General features: G+C 39.1%; 1 protein-coding gene and 1 pseudogene across 1 annotated transcript; one reads left to right on the top strand and one right to left on the bottom strand.

The window, feature by feature from the left end:
* The first annotated feature begins 547 nt into the window (after nucleotides 1–547).
* On the top strand, nucleotides 548–1,498 carry LOC110259618 (olfactory receptor 10H4-like). Its single transcript, XM_021085096.2, has one exon. It carries the CDS (start codon nucleotides 650–652, stop codon nucleotides 1,496–1,498), a length of 849 nt encoding a protein of 282 aa, XP_020940755.2. The 5' UTR covers nucleotides 548–649.
* Nucleotides 1,499–13,631: 12,133 nt separating this feature from the next.
* Nucleotides 13,632–14,572, bottom strand: LOC100513649 (olfactory receptor 10H2-like; annotated as a pseudogene).
* Nucleotides 14,573–22,333: the final 7,761 nt, after the last annotated feature.

The following is a 22,333-nucleotide window of genomic DNA, read 5'->3' as shown; positions in this document are numbered from 1 at the left end:
AGAGGAAATGCAAAATATGAGATACAATGGCAGAGATGAGTACTAATAAAATAGTATTAAAATAAATATGAATGTCCTCAATTAAAGGACAAAAATTCTCAGATAAAAAAAAACTTATAAAACCCCAAGATCCAAATAAATATTTTCTAGAATAGTCACACTGTTCAAGAGAATATGACCTGGATTATCTAATGTCTTATTAATTACAAACCTGGGATCTTTTATTTCTTTTCATCATGGTTAATAAAAACCCAATAGCCACTGTAAAGCATTATAGTATTTAAAGAATCATTCATTCAATTAAAAAAGCCAAACCATGCCATAACCACTTAATATACTGATCTCATTTTATCTTCATCACATTACCAAATGGCAACAAAAAATTATGATTTATTCCTTCTTAGTGATGAAGATGGTGAGACCCAGACAAGCTAAGCAAATAGCTGTGTATTACATAGGTCTTTAACAGCAATTTATTCTATGTTAGAAACTATAGTTTAATCACTGTGCCTTCATTCGATTTCTGATCTCAACAGATGCAGCATCCTTGTCTGGCCAGAACTATAGCACAGTGTCTGAATTCATCCTCATCGGCTTCTCCAACTTCCCTCAGCAGCTCCTACCCACCTTCTTCCTGCTCTACCTGCTGATGTACCTGTTCACGCTGCTGGGGAACCTCCTCATCATGACCACCATCTGGAGGGAGCACAGCCTCCACACACCCATGTACCTCTTCCTGTGTGCCCTCTCCACCTCTGAGATTCTCTTCACTGTCACCATCACTCCACACATGCTGGTCAACATGCTCTCCACCCACCACAGCATCTCCTTTGTGGCCTGTGCCAGCCAGATGTTTTTCTCCTTCACGTTTGGCTTCACCCACTCCTTCCTGCTCATGATCATGGGCTATGACCGCTATGTGGCCATCTGCCACCCCCTTCGCTACAACGTGCTCATGAGCACACGTGACTGTGCCCGTCTTGTGTCCTGGTCCTGGGCTGGTGGCTCAGTCATGGGGATGATGGTGACAATGATAGTTTTCCACCTCACCTTCTGTGGGTCTAATGAGATCCACCATTTCTTCTGCCATGTGTTTGCCCTCCTGAAGTTGACCTGTGGGAAAGAGACATCCTCTGTCACCTTAGGTGTGATCCTAGTATGTGTCACAGCCCTGATGGGGTGTTTATTCCTCATTGTTCTCTCCTATGTCTTCATCGTGGCTGCTATCTTGAGGATCCCCTCTGCTGAGGGCCGGCACAAGACCTTCTCCACCTGCGTCTCCCACCTCACCATAGTTATTGTACACTATGGTTTTGCCTCCATCATCTACCTCAAGCCCAAGGGCCCCCGTTCTATGGACAGTAATACTCTGATGGCCACCACCTATACAGTCTTCACCCCCTTTCTGAGCCCAATAATTTTTAGCCTCAGGAATAAAGAGCTGAAAAACGCCATGAAGAGAAGCTTCCACAGAACATTCTGTCCCCTAAGCTCCTGATGGCCAGTTTGGAGGTAGAGAAATATGAAAGGAGGTCTGGGATAATAATGCCTGTCTTCACAGACTCTTGTACTGATTCAGGTCTGTGAAAATGCCTACACTCCATAGGAATCTTTTTATATAATGATTTTTTAATTTGATGCATACTAACTATTTGTTTTTCTCTAATTTGTTTTCCCCCTTTAGCATACAATTGGGCTATCATAGTCTCTTATTCATAATATAAGCTCCATCCCATTATCTATGTCTATGAATGTGTTATCTATCCATAGGCATGTAGGGAGCACCACATAGATGTCTCAGGATCCTAATGCTCATGGTTCTTCTTGAATGGGCTAGCAAGAGAAGAATTTATTCCCCCATTCCCCCAAGTTAAAATAAATTGAATAAGAGATAATAAGAAATGCCAACTGAGTTGTGTCTTTTCCATATATAAAGCACCATGTCTAGTTTTTTTATTATTATCTGTTTAATTGTAAGAAATATACAAAAGAAAATAAATCATTAGTCCCAAAGAAGAAAAAGGGTTTACTATTTACAGTTCATTGCATATTAGAACAATAGACTCTAAGGGATTTTTTTAGTCTTAAACCGAATTGAGTGAAGAATGTAAAAATGCAAAGAGAGGGCAGTAGCTAGAGCAAGCGAGAGTAAAAGCAAGAGAGTAGGCTAGGAGGAATAGAGTCCTTGAAATTGATTTGATCATGAAATTGGATAAAAGATATATGGCGCAAAATCTGTGAAATAGTGGAAGATGGGGGTAGTGGAAGGTTGGTAATAGAGCAATATACATATGAAGAAGGGGAGAAGGGGTAAGTAGGGAGGAAGGCATGGAGAGAGAGGGAGGGAGAATGGAAGGAGAAAGAAAAGAAGAAAGCATCAGTGTTTAGATACGAAAACAGGCAAGTTGAGGCTTTTGCTTGTTTCCATTTGCACGAATATTTTTTCTATCCTCTCACTTTTAGTCTCTGAGTGTCTTTAGCCCTAAAGTGAGTCTCTTGTAGGCATCATATTGAGGGAATATTACTTTTTCCAATCATCTACCCTATGTCTTTGGATTGGAGCATTTAGTCCATTGACATTTAAAGTAATTATTAATAGGTATGTACTTATTGCAGTTTTGTTACTTGTTTTCCAGTTGTTTTGTCAGTCTCTGTTCATTTCCCTTCTTTTTATTTCATTGTGGTTTGCTGATTTTCTTTAATAAGATGCTTAGTTTCCTTTCTTTGGGGTGTTTGTATATCTGGTGTAGTTTTTGATTTGTGGTTACCATCAGGTTCATTTATTTTGACCCATAATTATGTCTGCTTGATTTAAACTGAGAGCAATTTAAGTTCAAATACATTCTAAAAGAGCTACATTTTTTTACTCCTTTCCTCGCATTTTTATGGTGGTTTTTGTTTTGTCTTGTTTTGTTTTTTTTTTTTTTTTGGTAGTTTTGGGGTTTGTTTCTGTTTTTGTTTTTGTTTTGCTTTTTTTATGTTGCAACTGCAGCATATGGAAGTTCCCAGGCTAGGGGTTGAATCAGATCTGCAGCTGCTGGCCTATGTCACAGCCACAGCAAAGTAGGATGCAAGCCATATCTGTGGTCTACACCACAGATTACAGCAATGCCAGATCCTTAACCCACTGAGTGAGGCCAGGGATTGAACCCATATCCTCATGGATACTAGTCAGGTTTGTTACCACTAAGTCACAGTGGGAATTCACCACATTTTATGTTTTTGATGTCATATTTTACATTTTCATGCTTATCCCTTTATGTTTAATGTAGTTACAGATGCTTTCACAATTAAAAAAAAGTCTATGTACTGGCTCAAGTGATCATCAATCCTTACTATGTATATGTCTTTCTTAATGGATTTTCTCTTTCCTATAGATTCTTACTTATTTTCCATTTATAGAATATACTTCAGCATTGCTCTTAGTGCTAATTTAGTATAGTTGAATTCTTTTAGTTTTTGCTTGTCTAAGAAGTTCTTTATCTCTCCTTCTCTTCTTGCTGGGTAGAGTATCCTAGGTTGCAAGTTTTTTCCCTTTTAGTATTTTGAAAATATCATGCCACTCCCTTCAGGCCCACAAAGTTTCTGCAGAGAAATTGACTGAGAGGCTTATGGGAAATCCCTTGTACATGACTCTTTGTTTTTTTCTTCTTGTCTTTAGAAATCTTTTTTTTGCCTTTTTATTTATGATATGTCTTGATGTAGTCTCTTTGAGAACATCTTGCTGGACCCTTTGTGCTTCTTGTACCTGAATAGCTGTTTCCTTCTTTGGACTTTGGAATTCAAATGTCTATGCTGCCATCAGAAGTCCAGGTTTCTTCTTGGGTGCTGTTTGAATAAGTGCCAACAATGGCCACTCTGCCCCACCTGGGCCATGCCCTTGGCCCCATGTCACCTCTGCATCCCTATGTTGAGTCTTATCCTGAATCTTTTTTTACTAGGTAATCTAGTAAAGCTTTGTCAATTCTATTTATCTTTTCAAAGAACCAGCTCTTAGTTTCATTGACCTTTTCCATTGTTTTTCTAGTCTGTGTTTCATTTGTTTCTGCTTGATCTTTTTTATTTTTTCCCTTTCGGCCTTTGTTCTTTTTCTTCCTTGAGATGTAAATTTTGGTTGCTAATTTGGGATCTTTCTTTTTTTCTTAATGTAGGTGTTTATCACAAAAAACTTTCCTCTTAGAAATACTTTTGCTGTATTCCAAGGTTTATTGTGTTGTTATGCATTTTCATTTGCTTCAAGATTTTTTAAATTTCTCTTTGGTTTCTTTATTGACACAATGTTTGTTTAACAAACAAAAGTCCAGAACTAAATAGCTTTACAAGGGAATTCAACCAAATATATAAAGAAGAACTAATATTTATCCTTCTCAAAATATTACAAAAAATTAAAAAGGATGAAACACTCCCAAATTTATCCTACAAGGCCACAATAACCTTTATAACAAAACCAAACAAAAACACTACAAAAAAGAGAAAACTATAAGCCAATATCTTTGATTAACATAGATGAAAATCCTCAACAAGATATTAGCAAACCAAATTCATCAGTACATAAAAAGGATCATACACAAGTATCAAATGGGATTTATTCCAGGGATGCAAGGATGTTTCAATAGCCACATACCAATCAATGTTAAAATCACATGACTCTCTCAATAGAAACAGAAAAATTATTTGATAAATTTCAACATTCATTCATGGTAAAAATCCAAGTTGTTATGGAGGAAACACAGCTCCACATCAATAAAGACCTTTTATGATAATCCCACTGCTAACATCATAACTGAATGAAAAGCTGAAAACTATTTCTCTAAAATTAGGATCAGGACAAATATGCCCACTCTTGCCACTTCTATTTGACATTGTATTGGAAATTCTAACCACAGCAATTGGACAAGGTATAGAAATGAAAACCATCTAAATTGGAAAAGTAAAACTTGCTCTATTCGCAGATGACAAGACACTATGTATAGAAATCCCTGAAGGCTCCACTAAAAAAATTATCACAATTAAATAAATGAATTCAGTAAAGCTGTAGCATATGAGATAAATATACTGAAATATGTTTCTTTTCTATATGCTAATAATGAACTAGGAGAAGGAGAAAAAGATCCCATTGAAAATCACATTAAAAAGAATAAAATATCTAGGAATAAACTTAACTAAAGACTAGAAGGACCCATTCTCTGAAACTATAAAACATTGATCAAAAAACTAAATATGATAAGAAGAAATGGAAAGGTATCCTATGTCCATGTGCTGGAAGAATAATATTGTTATAATATCCATACTACCAAAAGAAATATACAGATCTAATGCAATCCCTATCAAAATACCCATGATGTTTTCCATAGAACTAGAACAAATTCTCCTAATATTTATACAGAACCGCAAAAGACCCCAACTTGCTAAAACAATCTTGAGAAAAAAGGACAAATCTGGAGGTATCACAGTCCCTGACTTCAAGCAAAAATAATCAAAACAACCTTGTTCTGGCACAAAAACAGACACATAGATCAGTGAAACAGAATAGGGAGCTCAGAAATAAACCCACACACTTATGGTCAATTAATCTAATAACAAATCTAATGACAAAGGAGGCAGGAATTTGCAATGGAGAAAGAAAATCTCTTCAATAGCTGGTGATAGAAAAACTGAACAGCTACATGTAATAGAAAGGAATTAGAACATTTTCTAGTACCATATATGAAAATAATCGTGTTAGGTTAAATATCTAAATGTAGAAATCATAGGCAGACATACTTTGACATAAATGATAGCAATAATTTTTATTTGATCCATCTCCTAAGGCAAAATAAATAAAAGCAAAAAAAAATGGGACCTGATTAAACTTAAAATCTTTTGCACAGCAAGGGAAACCATCGACAAAGTGAAAACTCTCCCACTCTCCAAAACTGTTTGAGAATTATTATGACCAATAAGGGGTAAATATCAAAAATTTATAAACAGCTCATAAAACTCAGTATGAAAAAGCAAAAAAGCCAATTCAAAAATGGTGTATGGGAGTTCCCATTACAGCTCGGTGGTTTAAGAACCCAACACAGTGTCCATTAGGATGCGGGTTCAATCCTGGGCCTAGCTCAGTAGCTAAGGATCCAGTGCTATGGTAAGATGTGGCATAGGTCACAGAGGCAGCTTGGATCCTGTGTTCCTGTAGCTGTGGTGTAGGCCTGCAGCTGAGGCTCCGATTTGACCCCTTGCCTAGGAACTTCCATATGACACAGGTACAGTTTTAGAAAGAAAAAAAATAGGCAGATGATCTGAGTAGACAGTTTTCCAAAGAAGGCATAGATATGACTAACAAGCCCATGAAAAATATGTTTACTATTGCTAATCATCAGAGAACTGCAAATCAAAACCACAATGAGATATCACCTCACACCTGTAAAAAGGATATCATCAAAAAGTCTATAAATGCAAATGTTAATGAGGATGTAAAAAGGGGTGGAGGAACCCTAGTACACAGTTGGGATTGTAAATTGGTGCAGCTCCTATGGAAAACAGTATGGTGGTTCCTCAAAAACAAAATTAGAACTATCATATGATCCAGTAATCCTTCTGCTTATGTACCTAAAGAAGGTGAAAACACTGATTTAAAAACATATTTGCATGAGTTCTCTTATGGCACAGTGAGTTAAAGATCCAGCATTGTCACTGAAAAAGTTCTGGTTGCTGCTGTGGTGCAGGTTCAATCTCTGGCCCAGGAACTTCCACGTTCCGTGGGTTTGGTTAAAAAAAGAAGAAGAAGAAAAGAAACTTGCTCTCCAAAGTTCATAGCAGCATTATTTACCATTGCCAAGATATAAGTGGTCATCAACAGAAGAATAGATATAATATACATGTATACATATATACACACACATATATAACGGAATATTATTTAGCCATAAAGAGTATGAACTTTGCCTTTGCAACAATATTGATGGACCCAGAGAGTATTATGCTCAGGAAAATAAGTCGGACAGAGAAAAACATATACTGTATGTTACAATGTATATGTGGAATCTAAAAAATACAACATAGGGAGTTCCCATCTTGGCTCAGTGGAAACAAATCTGACTAGCATCCATGAGGACGCAGGTTCAATCCCTGGCCTTGCTCAGTGGGTTCAGAATCTGGCATTGCCATGATCTGTGATGTAGTTTGCAGATGCAGCTCAGATCTGGCGTTGCTGTGGCTGTGGTGTAGGCCAGTGGCTACAGCTCTGATTCGACCACTAACCTGAGAAAATCCATATGCCATGGGGGTGGCCCTAAAAAGACAAAAAATAAAAAATACAACAAAGAAATGAATATGGCAAAACAGACACAGATTCACAGACATAGAGAACAATTTAGTGTTCACCAGTGGAGAGTGGAAAGAGGGGAGGGGCAACGTGGGGGAAAGGGATTAGGAGGTACACACTATTATGTATTAATGTAAATACAAGTAAGCTATAAAGATACGCATGTACAAGTAAGTATATTGAATCACAATATTCTACATCTTAAACTAACATAATATTGCAAAAGAACTGTACTCCGACTTTAAGATTCATTTACTCAATTAAATTTATCCCAATTTACTCAATCCCGAATAGGCACAAAATCCTTTTCTCAGTGTTCTTTTCCCATTAACCCTTTATAATTTCCTTTTTTACCTTCAGATTTTTGTCTTATGCTTTGTATTTTTCTCTCGCTGGCTCTCTTTTTAAACCCTCTTTAGGACAAAACTACTCTCTTTTCCCTTAACGAAATCCATTTCCATTCTTTATATCTTCTTTTTTTACATAAAGTTTTTTTTAATTAATGATAGTAGTTATAATTTTATATATGTATTAGAATTCTTAACATTTAAAAGCTAAAATGAAAACTAAAAAGTAAGCAATTATGAAATGTCCTCTACATTAGCATTCTATATTAGCATACATAAATACTGTTCATAATTTTTAGAAACACGGGCTTTTTTATAGAAACCTTAGTGTGGAATGAAACATATTTATTCATAATCATAAATATCTTTAGTTTTTCTTTAGAAGAAAGTCTATGTTTGCTAATTATGTCTCAGTATCTTATGCTATTTGGGAATGATCTAGATAGTCAATAAACTTCCAACATTTAACTTATCAAAACTGTAAAGTTTCAAATTACCAAAAATCTGGAGAAACTATTTTTAAGTAGACATGCCATTAACATATTTATTGTTAAGCATTTCCTCTAAAAGTTCTTATCCCATTTATATCTACTCAATTCACTTGTTCCTAACAGTTATGTTTAGGTTACCCATGAAAACTTCAGGAGCCATTAGATAAAGTCAGCCATCATCCCAAGCTTTGTTTTCAATTAACAAATTTTGTAAAAGAGAGTATATGATTTCATTTGAGTTTTAGTAAACCTTGGTAAATTTTATACTTTATACTTAATATTGATTCACTAAATACATGTCTATATTAAACTAAAAATTTTAACTTTAATATGCAATGTTAATTTAATACAAATATTTCCCAGAAAGGCCTTGTTCATGTCTGATGGAGAAATCAAAAACTTTACAATTAAGCAAAAGATAAGAGAATTCATCACCACCAAACCAGCTTTACAACAAATACTAGAGGGACTTCTCTAGGTGGGAAAGAAAAGGCCACAACTATTAACAAGAAAATTAAAATGAGAATGCTCACCAATAAAGCAAACGTATAATAAAGGTAGGAAATTATCCACACACAAATATGATATCAAAACCAAAAATCATGAGAAAAGGAGGACACAAATGCACTGGAGATTCATTTGGAATTGTGATTTAAAAAATTTACAAAAAACCAGGAGTTCCCATCATGGCTCAGTGGTTAATGAATCTGACCAGGAACCACGTGGTTGCAGGTTCAATCCCTGGCCTTGATAAGTGGTTTAAGGATCAGGCATTGCCATGAGCTGTAGTGTAGATCACAGACAGGGCTTGGATCCCACGTTGCTGTGGCTCTGGCATAGGCCGGTGGCTACAGCTCTGATTGGACCCCTAACCTGGGAACTTCCATATGCTGTGGATGCAGCCATAGAAAAAGGCAAAAAGACAAAAAAAAATTTACAAAAAACCAAAGTCCAGAAGCAGATGGATTCATAGGCTAATTCCATCAACCATTTAGAAAAGAGTTAGCATGTATCCTTCTGAAACTCTTCCAAAAAATTGCAGAAGAAGCACTCCCAAAATCATTCTATGAGGCCACCATCACTCTGACACCAAAACCAAAGATAACTCAAAAAAAAGAAAATTACAGGCCAATATCACTGATGAACATAGATGCAAAAATCCTCAACAAGATACTAGCAAACCAAATCCAACAATACATTAAAAGGACCATACACCATAATAAGGTAGGATTTATCCCAGACATTGTCAAGGATTCTTCAATATCTACAAATCAATCAGTGTGATACACCACATTAACAAACTGAATAAAGAATAATGAAACTGTGATCATCTCAATAGATGCAGAAAATGCTTTTGACAAAATCCAACACTGTTTTAGGATTTAAAAACGCTCCAGAAGTGGGCATAGAGGGAACATACTTCAACATAATGGAGGCCATATATGGTAAAACCACAGTTAACATCATTCTCAACAGTTAAAAGCTGAAATTATTTCCAATAAGGTCAGGAACAAGACAAGGATATCCACTCTAACCACTTTTAATCAATATAGTTTTGGAAGTGCTAGCCATGGCAATCAGAGAAGAAAAAGAAATAAAAGGAATCCAAATTGGAGAAGAAGAAGTAAAACTGTCACTATTTTCAGAAGACATGATACTATACATAGAAAATCCTAAAGATGCAATCAGAAAACTACTAGATTCAGCAAGCATTGCTGGGAAACCTGGACAGCAGCATGCAAAGCAATGAAACTAGAACACACCCTCACACCATGCACAAACATAAACTCCAAATGGCTGAAAGACTTAAATATACGACAGGACACCATCAAACTCCTAGAAGAAAACATAGGCAAAACACTCTCTGACATCAACATCATGAATATTTTCTCAGGTCAGTCTCCCAAAGCAATAGAAATTAGAGCAAAAATAAACCCACGGGACCTCATTAAACTGAAAAGCTTTTGCACAGCAAAGGAAACCAAAAAGAAAACAAAAAGACAACTTACAGAATGGGAGAAAACAGTTTCAAATGATGCAACCGACAAGGGCTTAATCTCTAGAATATATAAGCAACTTATACAACCCAACAGCAAACAAGCCAATCAATCAATGGGAAAATGGGCAAAAGACCTGAATAGACTGTTCTCCAAGGAAGATATACAGATGGCCAACAAACACATGAAAAAATGCTCAACATCGCTGATTCTAAGAGAAATGCAAATCAAAACTACCATGAGATACCACCTCACACCAGTCAGAATGGCCATCATTTATAAGTCCACAAATAACAAGTGCTGGAGGGGCTGTGGAGAAAAGGGAACCCTCCTGCACTGTTGGTGGGAATGTAAACTGGTACAGCCACTATGGAGAACAGTTTGGAGATACCTTAGAAATCTATACATAGAACTTCCATATGACCCCGCAATCCCACTCTTGGGCATCTATCCGGACAAAGCTCTACTTAAAAGAGACACATGCACCCGCATGTTCATTGCAGCACTATTCACAATAGCCAGGACATGGAAACAACCCAAATGTCCATCGACAGATGATTGGATTCGGAAGAGATGGTATATATACGCAATGGAATACTACTCAGCCATAAAAAAGAATGACATAATGCCATTTGCAGCAACATGGATGGAGCTAGAGACTCTCATCCTGAGTGAAATGAGCCAGAAAGACAAAGACAAATACCATATGATATCACTTATAACTGGAATCTAATATCCAGCACAAATGGACATCTCCTCAGAAAAGAAAATCATGGACTTGGAGAAGAGACTTGTGGCTGCCGGATGGGAGGGGGAGGGAATGGGAGGGATTGGGAGCTTGGGCTTATCAGACACAACTTAGAATAGATTTACAAGGAGATCCTGCTGAATAGCATTGAGAACTATGTCTAGATACTCATGTTGCAACAGAAGAAAGGGTGGGGGAAAAAATGTAATTGTAATGTATACATGTAAGGATAACCTGACCCCCTTGCTGTACAGTGGGAAAATAAAAAAAAAATATTAAAAAAAAAGAAAACTACTAGACATCATCAGTAAATTCAGTAAAGTTGCAGAATACAAAACTAAGGCACAGAAATCCTCACATTTAAATACACTAACAATGAAAGATTGGAAAGACAATTAAGTAAACAATCCCATTTACCATCATATCAAAAAGAATAAAATATCTAAGAATAAAACTACCTAAGGAGGCAAAAAACTTGTACTCTGAAAACTCTAAGACACTGCTGAAAGAAATTGAAGATGACACAAACAAATGGAAAGATATACCATGTTCTTGGATTGTAAGAATCAATATTGTCCAAATAACTATACTACCCAAGGTAATCTATAGATTCAATGCAATCCCTATCCAATTACCAATGGCATTTTTCACAGAACTAGAAGAAAAAAAATTTAATTTGTTTAGAAACACAAAATACCCTGAATAGCCAAAGCAATCTTGAGAGAAAAAATAGAGTTAAAAGAATCAGGCTTCCTGACTTCAGACTGTACTACAAAGCTGCAGTGGTCAAAACAGTATGGTACTGGTACAAAAACAGAAAAATATGTCAATGGAACAGGATAGAAAGCCCAGAAACAAACTCATGCTCCTATTGTCAACTAATCTATGATAAAGGGGGCAAGAGTAAACAATGAACAAAAGATATTATCTTCAATAAGTGGTGTTGGAGAAATTGGACAGCCATCTGTAAAAGAATAAAATTAGAACACTCTCTAATGCTATACACAAAAATAAACTTAAAATGAATTAAAGACCTAAATATTAGACCAGATACTATAAACTCTTAAGGAAAACATAGGTGGTACACTATCTGAAATAAACCACAGCAATATCTTTTCAGATTCACCTCCTAGAGTAATAAAAAAAAATAAAATAAACAAATGGGACATAATTAAACTAAAATTTCTAGCACAGCAAAGAAAACCAATCAAAAATGGGTAGAAGATCTAAATAAATATTTCTCCAAAGAAAACAGACAGATGGCAAAAAAACACACGAAAAGATGTTCATTACCACTAATTATTAGGGAAAGGCAAATCGAAACTACAAGGTACCACTTTACACCAGCCAGAATGGCTGTACAAACAATAAATGCTGTAGAGGGTGTGGAGAAAAGGGAACCCTCTTACATTGTTGGTGGGAATATAAATTGGTGCAACCACTGTGGAAAACAGTATGGGAGTTCCTCAAAAAACTAAAAATAGAACTACCATATGATCCGGTAAGCAACTCCTGGGCATATATCTGGAGAAAACCATAATTCAAAAAGATACATGCCTCAGAGTGTTAATTGCAGAATTATTTACAATAGCTAAGGCATGGATGCAAACTAAACATCCATCGACAGAAGAATGGATAAAGAAGATGCAGTACATATATACAATGGAATATTACTCAGTCACTAAAAAGAATGAAATTATGCCATTTGCAGCAACATGGATGGACCCAGAGATTATCATACCAAGTAGAGTTAGTCAAACAGTGAAATACATATGATATCACTTATATGTGGAATCTAAATAAAGGATACAAATGAACTTATTTTCAGAATAGAGACAGACTCGCAGACTTTGAAAACAAACTTACACTTACCAAAGGGGACAGGTTGGGGGAGGGGAATGACTGGGGGTTTGAAATTGGCATATGCTCATTGTGGTATACAGAATGACTGGCCAACAAGGACTTGCTGTCTAGCACAGGGAAATCTATCCAATATTCTGTGATAATCTACATGGGAAAAGAATCTGAAAAAAATGGATGTGTGTTTGTGTAACTGAATCACTTCATTGCACAGCAGAAATGGTCACAACATTATAAATAAGCATATTTCAATAAAACTTTTAAAAAATTAAAAAGGAAAAAAGAATATTATTTGGCAATAAAAAGGAATGACATTCTGATACATTCTACAATATGGAAGAACCTTTAACATGTGTGCTAAGTGAAAGAATCCATTCAAAAAGACCATATAATGTATGACTACATTTATATGAAATATTCAGAATAGGCAAAGAATACAGAAAACAGATAAGTGATTTCCTAGGACTGGGAGGTGAGGGCACTGGGAAAAAGTAGGAACTGACAGATAAGAAAGGGAAGAGTATGGGTTGTTTTCTGAGTTACAAAAAATACTTTTAAATGATTATGGTGACAATTGTATAACTCCATGAATGTACAAAAGACCTATTGAATTGTGTAATTTAAATGGGTGAATTATATGGTATGTGAATTATATCTCAATACAGCTGTCTGATTAAAAAATAACACTAATATCACTTCATTCCAAAGGAGGAAGAAGAGGAAACATTAACATTTATTGAGTACTTACTATGTTATAAGTGCTATCACATACACATAAATCTTTACACCATTCTTACAGACTAGTCATTATTAACTCCATTGTACAGAGTAGGGTATGGTCATCCTTCTAGAATATTCTGAAACCACCTCCACACTGGCCACTCAGATTCTAGAGGGATAGAGTTTGATAAGGAAGGTCTTTTTTATAGCTTCTTCAGCTCCTTGTTCATGAGACTGAAGATGATGGGGCTGAGGAAGGGAGTGAGCACCATGCAGGTGACAGCTATTAGGATGTTGCCATGCTGAGAGTGGAGACCTATGACCTTGACGTAGATGACAGGGACAAAGCTATAGTGCACAATGACCACAGTAAAGTGAGACGCACAGGTGGGGCAGGACTTGTGCTGGCTCTCAGCTGAGGAGATCCTCTAGATGGCAGCCAAGATGAAGGCATAAGAAGGAATAATGAGGAGAAAGCAGCTCAACAATACCATGCTGCACACCAGACCCACTGCCAGGGCCACACCTGGTACATTATTTCCACAGGCCAACTTCAACAGTGAAGGCATGTGGCAGAAGAAATGATGGATCTCATTTAGCTCACAGAGGGTGAGATGGAAAATGACTGATGTCACCAGCAACCCAATGACTGAGCCTCCAGCCTGGGATCAGGCCACCAGGCAGGTACAGTCACAAGTGATCATGAGAACGCTGTAGTGCAGGGAGTGGCAGATGGCCACATAGCAGTCACAGCCCATGACAGTGAGCAGGAAGGAGTGAGTGAATCCCAACATGAATGAGAAGAAAATCTGGTTGGCCCAGGCCGAGAAGGAGATGGAGCAATCGGTGGAGAGCAGATCAGCTAGCATGTGCAGGATGAAGGCAAAGGTATGGAGGATCTCAGAGATGAAGAGGGCACATAGGAAGAGGTACTGGGTGTGTGTAGACTGTGCTAGCTCCAGATAATGGCCATGATGGGTTCCCCATCAGCATGAACAGATACATCAGCAGGAAGAGTAGGAAGAAGGTGGGCAGAAGATGCTTTGGGAGAAGCCAATCAGCATGAATTCAGACTTCGAGGTGTGGTTTATCCCCACCATGCTGTGTACCTGGTTGGGAGAGAGGGAAGAAGGCCCAATGGGAAGGAACTTAGAGACTCTAGAGAGCCCTACAGGAAAGGACTTCCTGGAGAAGCTCCTTCCCTTCTCCAAGCCATGGTTAATCCATCTGCAAAATAGTGTTCATAATAATGTGTTGAGGTTGATATAAGATCATGCATCTTAAGTACAATAGCACACATACTGGCACATAGCAAGAAAGCAATAAAAAGTACTGATAATTACAATTTTTATGACTACTATTATTGCTATGATTAATGTAGGACCAAACTCACCATGCTTTTCTGACTTTGAGCTTGCTGGTGACTCTGTGCTTCTCCCATCTTCATGAGACCAACATATTCCTGAATTTTAAGGTCAAACTACTCCCTAATTGCTACCTTCAGCTAGAAGTCAACTCTGCCCTACAACATAGAAAAGACATGGGCTCTGTTTATTTATAAGCATCACTCTTTGCCAGCTCACCTCATTCCACAGGACTACTGTGATGCTTAAATGAAGTGATGAGGCTTAAAACTCTAAGTTACTAATGTTATTGGGTGGTCTAACTTGCATGAGTCCCTCACAAGGACGTGGTATATAACCATAAATTCTTGTTCGCTGACTCTATTTAGGCCCTTTATCTTCAGTCACCTCCCAATTCTATTCCCTGAAACTCCTCACCTCTCTTCAACCTCTACCCCACTATCTTATATCCAAACTTTTACTTCATAGAGAAGCCAAGATGCTCAGTCATGGGTTCTCTCATCTTCTCTGAGTGACAACAAAGTTACATCTGTCCCAGCTCCTTGTGAGGGCAGCCTTTCTTCCAGGAACTTGTTCCATCAGTGGTCATTTTCTCTCCCTTTCTCTCTCTCTCTTCTCTACAAACAAGCTTCATGAAAAATAAAAGATTTTTTTAGTGCAAAGTGGATTAATGGATGCAAGAATGAGAAAGATGTAATATATCACTACAGTGGATAATAGTGAAATTCCACCATTTAGCCACATAAAGTACTGATACATGCTACAACATGGATGAAACTTGAAGACCTTATACTGAGTGGAAAAAGCTTGCCACAAAAGACCACATATTGTGTGATCCCATTTATTTAAAATCCTATAAGAGGTGAACACATTAAGATAAAAAACAGGTCAGTGGTTTCCGGGGAATGGGAATAGTTTGGAATGGGGAGTGACGGCTAATGGGTTCAAGATTCCTTTTGGGGTGGTAAAATATCTTGGAACTAAATAGAGGTGAGAGTTCCACAATTTTGTAAATGAATTAAATGCCACTGAATTATGCCTTTTTAAGATGTCAAAAAGGATTTCCCTTATGGCCTAGCAGTTGGGGATTCAGCATTTTCACTGTCATGGCTCAGATTTGATCTCTGGCCTGGAATGATCCCTGGCCTGAAAACCTCCATGTGCCAAGGTGGGGTTAAAAGAAAAAAAAGGAAGAAGAAAATAAGATGATGAGAATGAAAAAAAAATGGAAAGTTTTTGCACTATTGGTGGGATTGCAAAATGGCACAACAGCTGTGGAAAACAGAATGGCTATTCCTCAAAAAAATGAAAAATAGAACTACCATATGGTCCAGTAATCCCATGTCTGGTTATGTAGGCAAAAAACATTAAAGTGAATATCTCAAAAATGTATTTGCACACCCCTGTTCATAGCAGCACTATTCACAATAGCTGTGAAGTGGAAGCAACCCAAATATCCATCCTTGGAAGAATGGATAAGCAAAATGAGGTCTACGCATGCAATGAAATATCATTCAGCTCTAAAAGGAAGGAAATCCTGACATTCCACAACACAAATGAACCTCAGGAACAATATGCTAAGAGGAACCAACCAGTCTCCCCAAAAGAAATCCTGTATGAGTCCACCTATATGAAGTCTCTAAAGCAGTCAAATTCATAGAAATAGAAAGTAGAGTGGCACTTGCCAAGGGCTGGGGTGGGGGGAAGGAAATGGGGAGATTTTGTTTTGCAAGATGAAAAAAGATCTAGAAATCAGTTATACAGCAAGGTGAATAGATTTAACAATAACAAACTGCATACTAAAATTATGGTAAGATGGTAAATTTTATGTTATATATTTGGGTTTTGTTTTCTTTTTATGGCTGCACCTGCAGTATATGAAAGTTTCCAAGCCAGGTATTAGATCTGGGTCACAGCTGCCCCTGAGCCGCAGCTGCAGTAATGTCAGATCCTTTAACCTACTGCGCTGGGCCAGGGGATCAAACCCACACCTCCTCAACAACCCAAGCCACTGCAGTCAGATTCTTAATCCACTGCACCATGGCATGAACTACTTATGTATTTTTTACACACAAAAAAAAATGTTTAATGTAGTACCAGCCCATAATGCAACATGAATGAACCTTGTAAACATTAGGCTGAATGAAAAAAGTCAGGCACAAAGGATATCTGATTCAATTAATATGAAATATCTAATATAAACAAATCCATAGTGATATAAGCAGATTCATGGTTGCCGGAGGCTGGGGACAACGAGGATGGGCATGGCTGTTAATAAGAAAAGTTTTCCTTTCAGGGTGATGAAAATATTTTGCAAGTAGATAGAAGTAATAGGTGCACTTGTGAATGTGTTAAATGCCACCGAAATGTAAACCTTAAAATAGTTAAGTCTATACTATATGAACTTTACCTCATTATTTTATAAAGCAACATGACCCTCCTTCCTCCCTCTTCCACCTCTGCACTGCTTTCCTCTGTTCACAGACCAGCCTATCCCCAGAAAGGGAGAGGAAGGGTCTCAGAGTGCCCAGGGCCAGCCTTGAGTCAAGGGAGAGAGAACACACTATCTCCAGTTCAGCTTCCAGGCTCCCACTGTAAGCAGACTCTGAGCCTCCACCCAGGCGTATGTGAGAGCAGAAGGGGAGGCATCGCAGGACAGTTCTCCTCAGGGATGGGTGGCTTCCTGTTCCTACATAGTGGGACCCAGGTGCCCCTTGTATATCACACACACCTACACATGGGTGTCCCCCACACATTGTCGCACTCCACCTCCCATCTCTCTCTACACACACACACGCACGTGCGCGCGCACATACACAAGCATCAGATTCTTATTTCAACCAGATATGTACACAGCAGCCTTGCTGCACAGGGCCAAGACCCCACCCACAAGGATAGGACACACACCTGCAGAGTCCTGGAAATGCACACAGACCTACACCCTCACAGTACCACACAGCAGAAACGTGGAGGTGACTAATGCCTTGTTCCTTGTGAGCAACTTTCACTCTGAGATCTGCATGACACCCAAACACACACAAATACCAGTGGGTACGAGAGCTCAGTGGAGTCCAGGTGGACAATTCAGGAATGAGGAGCCCTTGCTGGGGCAATGTTTGCCCCGAATTTTATTCTTCTGGGTCCCTGATCCTAAGATCCACACCCAACATTCCTACTACCCACAGCCCTTCCCTCTATCCCCCTTGCATCACCTTCTCCAGGAAGGCATCCAGGGGCACCCATTCCCCTCTATTTTTGGCCACCAGGAGTGCTCTAAGGAGGTAGCAGAGGAGGCCCTAGCCCCTGCCCCCTCCCCCGCAACTCACACTGGCAGCTTAGAAAGGAGTGGTTTGAGCCCAAGGCTTCTCCTTCACGTTATCCCTTTCTTCTCCAGAGATTCTTTCCAAAGGCATCCCAGGGGAGACTAATGCAGGAGGTAGGCAGGCTGCTCTCAGACCCTGAGTTGGGAGCTGGGGTAGCTTATGGAGACTTCAGGGTACATCAGGCTTTAATGGGATCAACCCACAATGTGCACACAGCCTCCAAATAATCCCTGACAACCCTCAGTGCTCTGCTGGGAGCTGGGCTATTCTGTGGCCTGGAACAGGATGGTTAGATGGGGAGAGAGAGTTGACGAGACGTTCTCTAACTGGACCAGGGGTGGAATGCAAGGAGGCTTTGCCCCTCCCCTAATCTGTAAACCTCAGGGGCTCCTTCCCTTTCTGGATCCAATGTGGACATTGCATCTCAAGAGCCCAAGACCATTCACATGCCATAAAAGGCACCCCTGGACCATCCCAGAGAGGATAGCATGGGGCTCTCAGGCCAAGTCTGCATCTATTTTGGTCAGGAAATCCTGGCTCCCAGCAACTGGGATTGTTCTAGGAGAGGGATGGATGACTGGTCCTATGGGAAGCAGAAGGGCAGGGTCAGAGAGGTGCTTTAGAGAACCCAGGGTGTTGGATAAAGGACTGGGAAAGGAAGGAGAAGATAGTGCCAGGATCTTACAGCCATGAACAGTCAAGCTCCCGGGCTCCTAGCCACAATGCAGTTCCATTCCTCTTCTCTTCCCATTTGCCATATTCTCATCTTCCAAACTCCAGCCTGGTTGAAGCAAGCACATATAATCTGGAGGATAGCATCAGCCCTTCTATTAGTTTCTTGGGGCTGATAAAACAAATTACCACAAACAAAATGGCTTAAAACAGTGGAAATTGATTATATCTCAGTTCTGATGCCAAAAGTCTTTGGAATTTTATCCTCTGGATAGCAGAAGACCTGGTATTTAAGGGAATTTCCTCGACACAGACGATATCACTAAAGGACATCAGAGGACAGATGTTCAGTCAAGAAATGGAACCAAGACTTAAGAAAAAACTCTTTATTGCTACTCCTGTGTGACCAGAGTTTAGGAAATGGGACTGGAGCCACAGAATGGAGTCAATACTAAGTCTAGAAACAGAGTATAGGAAACCAACATCACAGTTAAGGTGATTTTGCAGGCTTGCCTGGAGGGGGCACTGTGACTAAGATGTGTGCCTTGGCTTCTCTGGGCTGCTTTTTCTCTTTTGGAAGATGTGACTGAATTGTACAGATAAAAGACACAACGCATGTAAAGAGATTGGCACAGAGTAAGTGCTTGGTAAAAGTGAACTCTCCCTCTACCATGATGTAAAATTTTTTCTTTTTCTTTTTCTTTCTTTTTTTTTTAATTTATTTTTAGGGCTGTACCCAAGGCATATGGAGTTTCCCTGGCTAGGGGTCCAATCAGAGCTGTAGCCGCTGGCCTACACCACAGCCACAGCAACATCAGATGGGAGCCGCGTCTGCAACCTAATCCACAGCTCACAATAACCCTTAACCCACTGTGTGAAGCCAGGGATCAAAACTGCATCTTCATTGATGCTAGTCAGATTAGTTTCTGCTGAGCCACAACAGGAACTCCTAAAGTTTTTTCTTTAACTGTGGACTCTATTCTCTCATTTGTTGCACAAATATTTATTGAGCACCTACTATGTGCCCAGCAGTGTGTGGTCACCAGAGAAATAATGACATGTAACCAAAGTCCTTTCAAACCACAGCCTTATAACTTGCTCAGCTTTTCTCCCAGGAAGACCCATGGATCTCTGTGCCCCTCAGCTGGATTTGGCCCAGGGCATGACCAGTGCATGCTAATCCAAGATGTTTCATTCCTCAAACATTCCTCTGCCCCTGCTGTGTGCCCAGCCTGTTCTCAGGGCATGAGGGTCAGAACTCACCATTCCCTCAAGAAAAACGTTCCCCACACACTTTCTTCCACTGCACCAAGCTCTTGAGTTAATGGATGTGCTGAGAGTCTGCCATGTGTATCAGTCTGATCCTTAGCATATGAATCTGACAGATACCCTTTAGTGTTTGTGCCTCTTGTTATGGATTTCCCTTTTGGGATCTTTTTATCTTGAGTAAAGGACTGCATTTCTCTTGCAGTATCAGAATGACTTATGCACTTGCCTGCTTCTCACCCTTGTCCATAACCTCTTAGAAATGAAATCTGGGTCCCAGTGTCCTTTTACCTTGAGTACACACCAGGTATATCATAAATATTTATAGGATAAAATTCTCTCTAAGGATTGAACACTTAGGTGGAGTTGAAGGACCCTTCAATTCCTTGGTCGGTGTCTTTGCTCAATAGGTGTCCTCTATTCTGAGACTATGCAATGGCAAATAGAAAAAGGAAACCTCACTCTTGATCTTCTCTTTAATAAAAAGGCAAAGTCAGAACTGGATGCACTAGTTGGTTAGTTCAATAAGCATGACCATCCTCAGTACCTAAAGACTCTACTTGAGATAACTCTTATCTCCAACTCAGAGAATATACAACTCTAGAAATATGTCTTCAACAGATGTATAAGAAATATCTGATCCCATCTGTGGAGAGACCACAGTGACGAGGACTGACATACCCGCTCTCATGGACATTACAGTAGAGAGAAAAAGCAGATGATGAGAAATAGCATTTAAACAAAAGTGAGAAGTTGGTGGAAGGAAAGACTGAAGGCTGTGAGAGACCAATGACTAGATCTATAGAGAATGCAGCAGACTAAGGGGAGGCTTTATGGAGAAGGTAACATTCTAGTAAGACTTCTACTCTAGAGGGAGAGGAAGAGGGAGGGGAAAGAGTATACCAGGCAAATGGAACAACATGTGCAAAGGACCTGAGGTGGGAATATGATTACTCATTCAAGCAACAGAAGACAGGGCACTTGAGCAGCAAGAAGGGGACAGTGGCTCATTGTGTCTTCAGACCGGGGTCTGAATCAATGCACCTTTCTCCATAACCCCAACAACCACAAGATGACACTCTTTTACATAGGGGATATTAGCCATGATACTTTCACAAGGACAGGTGGGTTCCTCTGATGCAAACCATGCCTGAAAATGAATTTCAGAGAAATTAAGGGGTAGCCATTCATAGGCTTTCTCTAGGGTTGTAATGACATAGTTTTCTGCTTGTTTCTTTAACAAGCATTATTTTGTACCTGTTAGATACCAGGTTGGAGAAACATGATCTTGATCAAGTGCAGACTGGTACTACACTTTGGGGGGCTGCCAGTGGTACTCGGAGAAGAGGGGAGGTGTTGAGCAGGAGTTTATATCACAAAGTGCAGTGAGCATTATTATTGAGGAAGTGAAAGCTGTAACTCCCAGCAGCATACAACACTAGCTGCTTTGTGTGTCTTGGGTTCAGCTTCCCAGGGTGTCATGGCAAATGCTATAGCATATGGCTGTTTGAACATCTGTGCCTTAGGGGAAGAGAAGAACACCTCTAATTTCCCACTTATAGCTCTTGCTGCCAATCAAAGTTTGGGCTGAAAAGTAAGTAGGAAAAGTATCCAGGGACCATTTCTCAAGAGTGGGGTCGACCTGTGTCTCTGTCTGCACCTTAGCCCTAATCTATGCATCTGACCTTATCTGCCTTAGCTCTGTGCCTGAAACTTAGGGATTTTTTTTAAAAATTTTCCAGATTTGAAGTGGCAGTTGGGGTTGTATGCAAAATTTTAATGAGCCCCCAGGTATCACAGAATATCCCGAGGCTTTTTCCCTAATGAAACTTGAAACTGGCTCCCAGGGAATATTTTGCCAGTGGAGTTAGGCAGGCTGCTCAGTGTTAGAATTTTCATCTCTCTATGTCCCCTAGGATGGATGCTCAGGGCCCTCAGCTGATAAGATCACTGGGGTGAGGCTGGATTGGCAGGTTCAGATGAGATCTACTAATTGTCTGCTATGGGGAACCCATTACAGCATTTCAATTCAATAGCTAAAGATTTTTTCATTTGTTTTCTTAAGTAGAGACAAGCTGACCAGCAGTGAAAATTGGTAATTTTTCTCCTCAATCTGAAAATGAACTTAATAGCCAAGGCCTTAATAATTAAGACTTGTATCAGATAGGCTCGTGTTCAAATTCTGGCCCATCCCATTTCTTGATATGTGACAATTGTGAAGTGAATTGACTTCTCTGAG

This window comes from Sus scrofa, chromosome 2 (genome assembly GCF_054392235.1).
Source record: "Sus scrofa isolate SSC_HxYL_T2T_F1_AM1 chromosome 2, Sscrofa_HxYL_maternal_Yorkshire_Landrace_v2.0, whole genome shotgun sequence".
Lineage (NCBI taxonomy): Eukaryota > Metazoa > Chordata > Mammalia > Artiodactyla > Suidae > Sus > Sus scrofa.
This window is presented reverse-complemented; position numbering and strand designations above follow the sequence as displayed.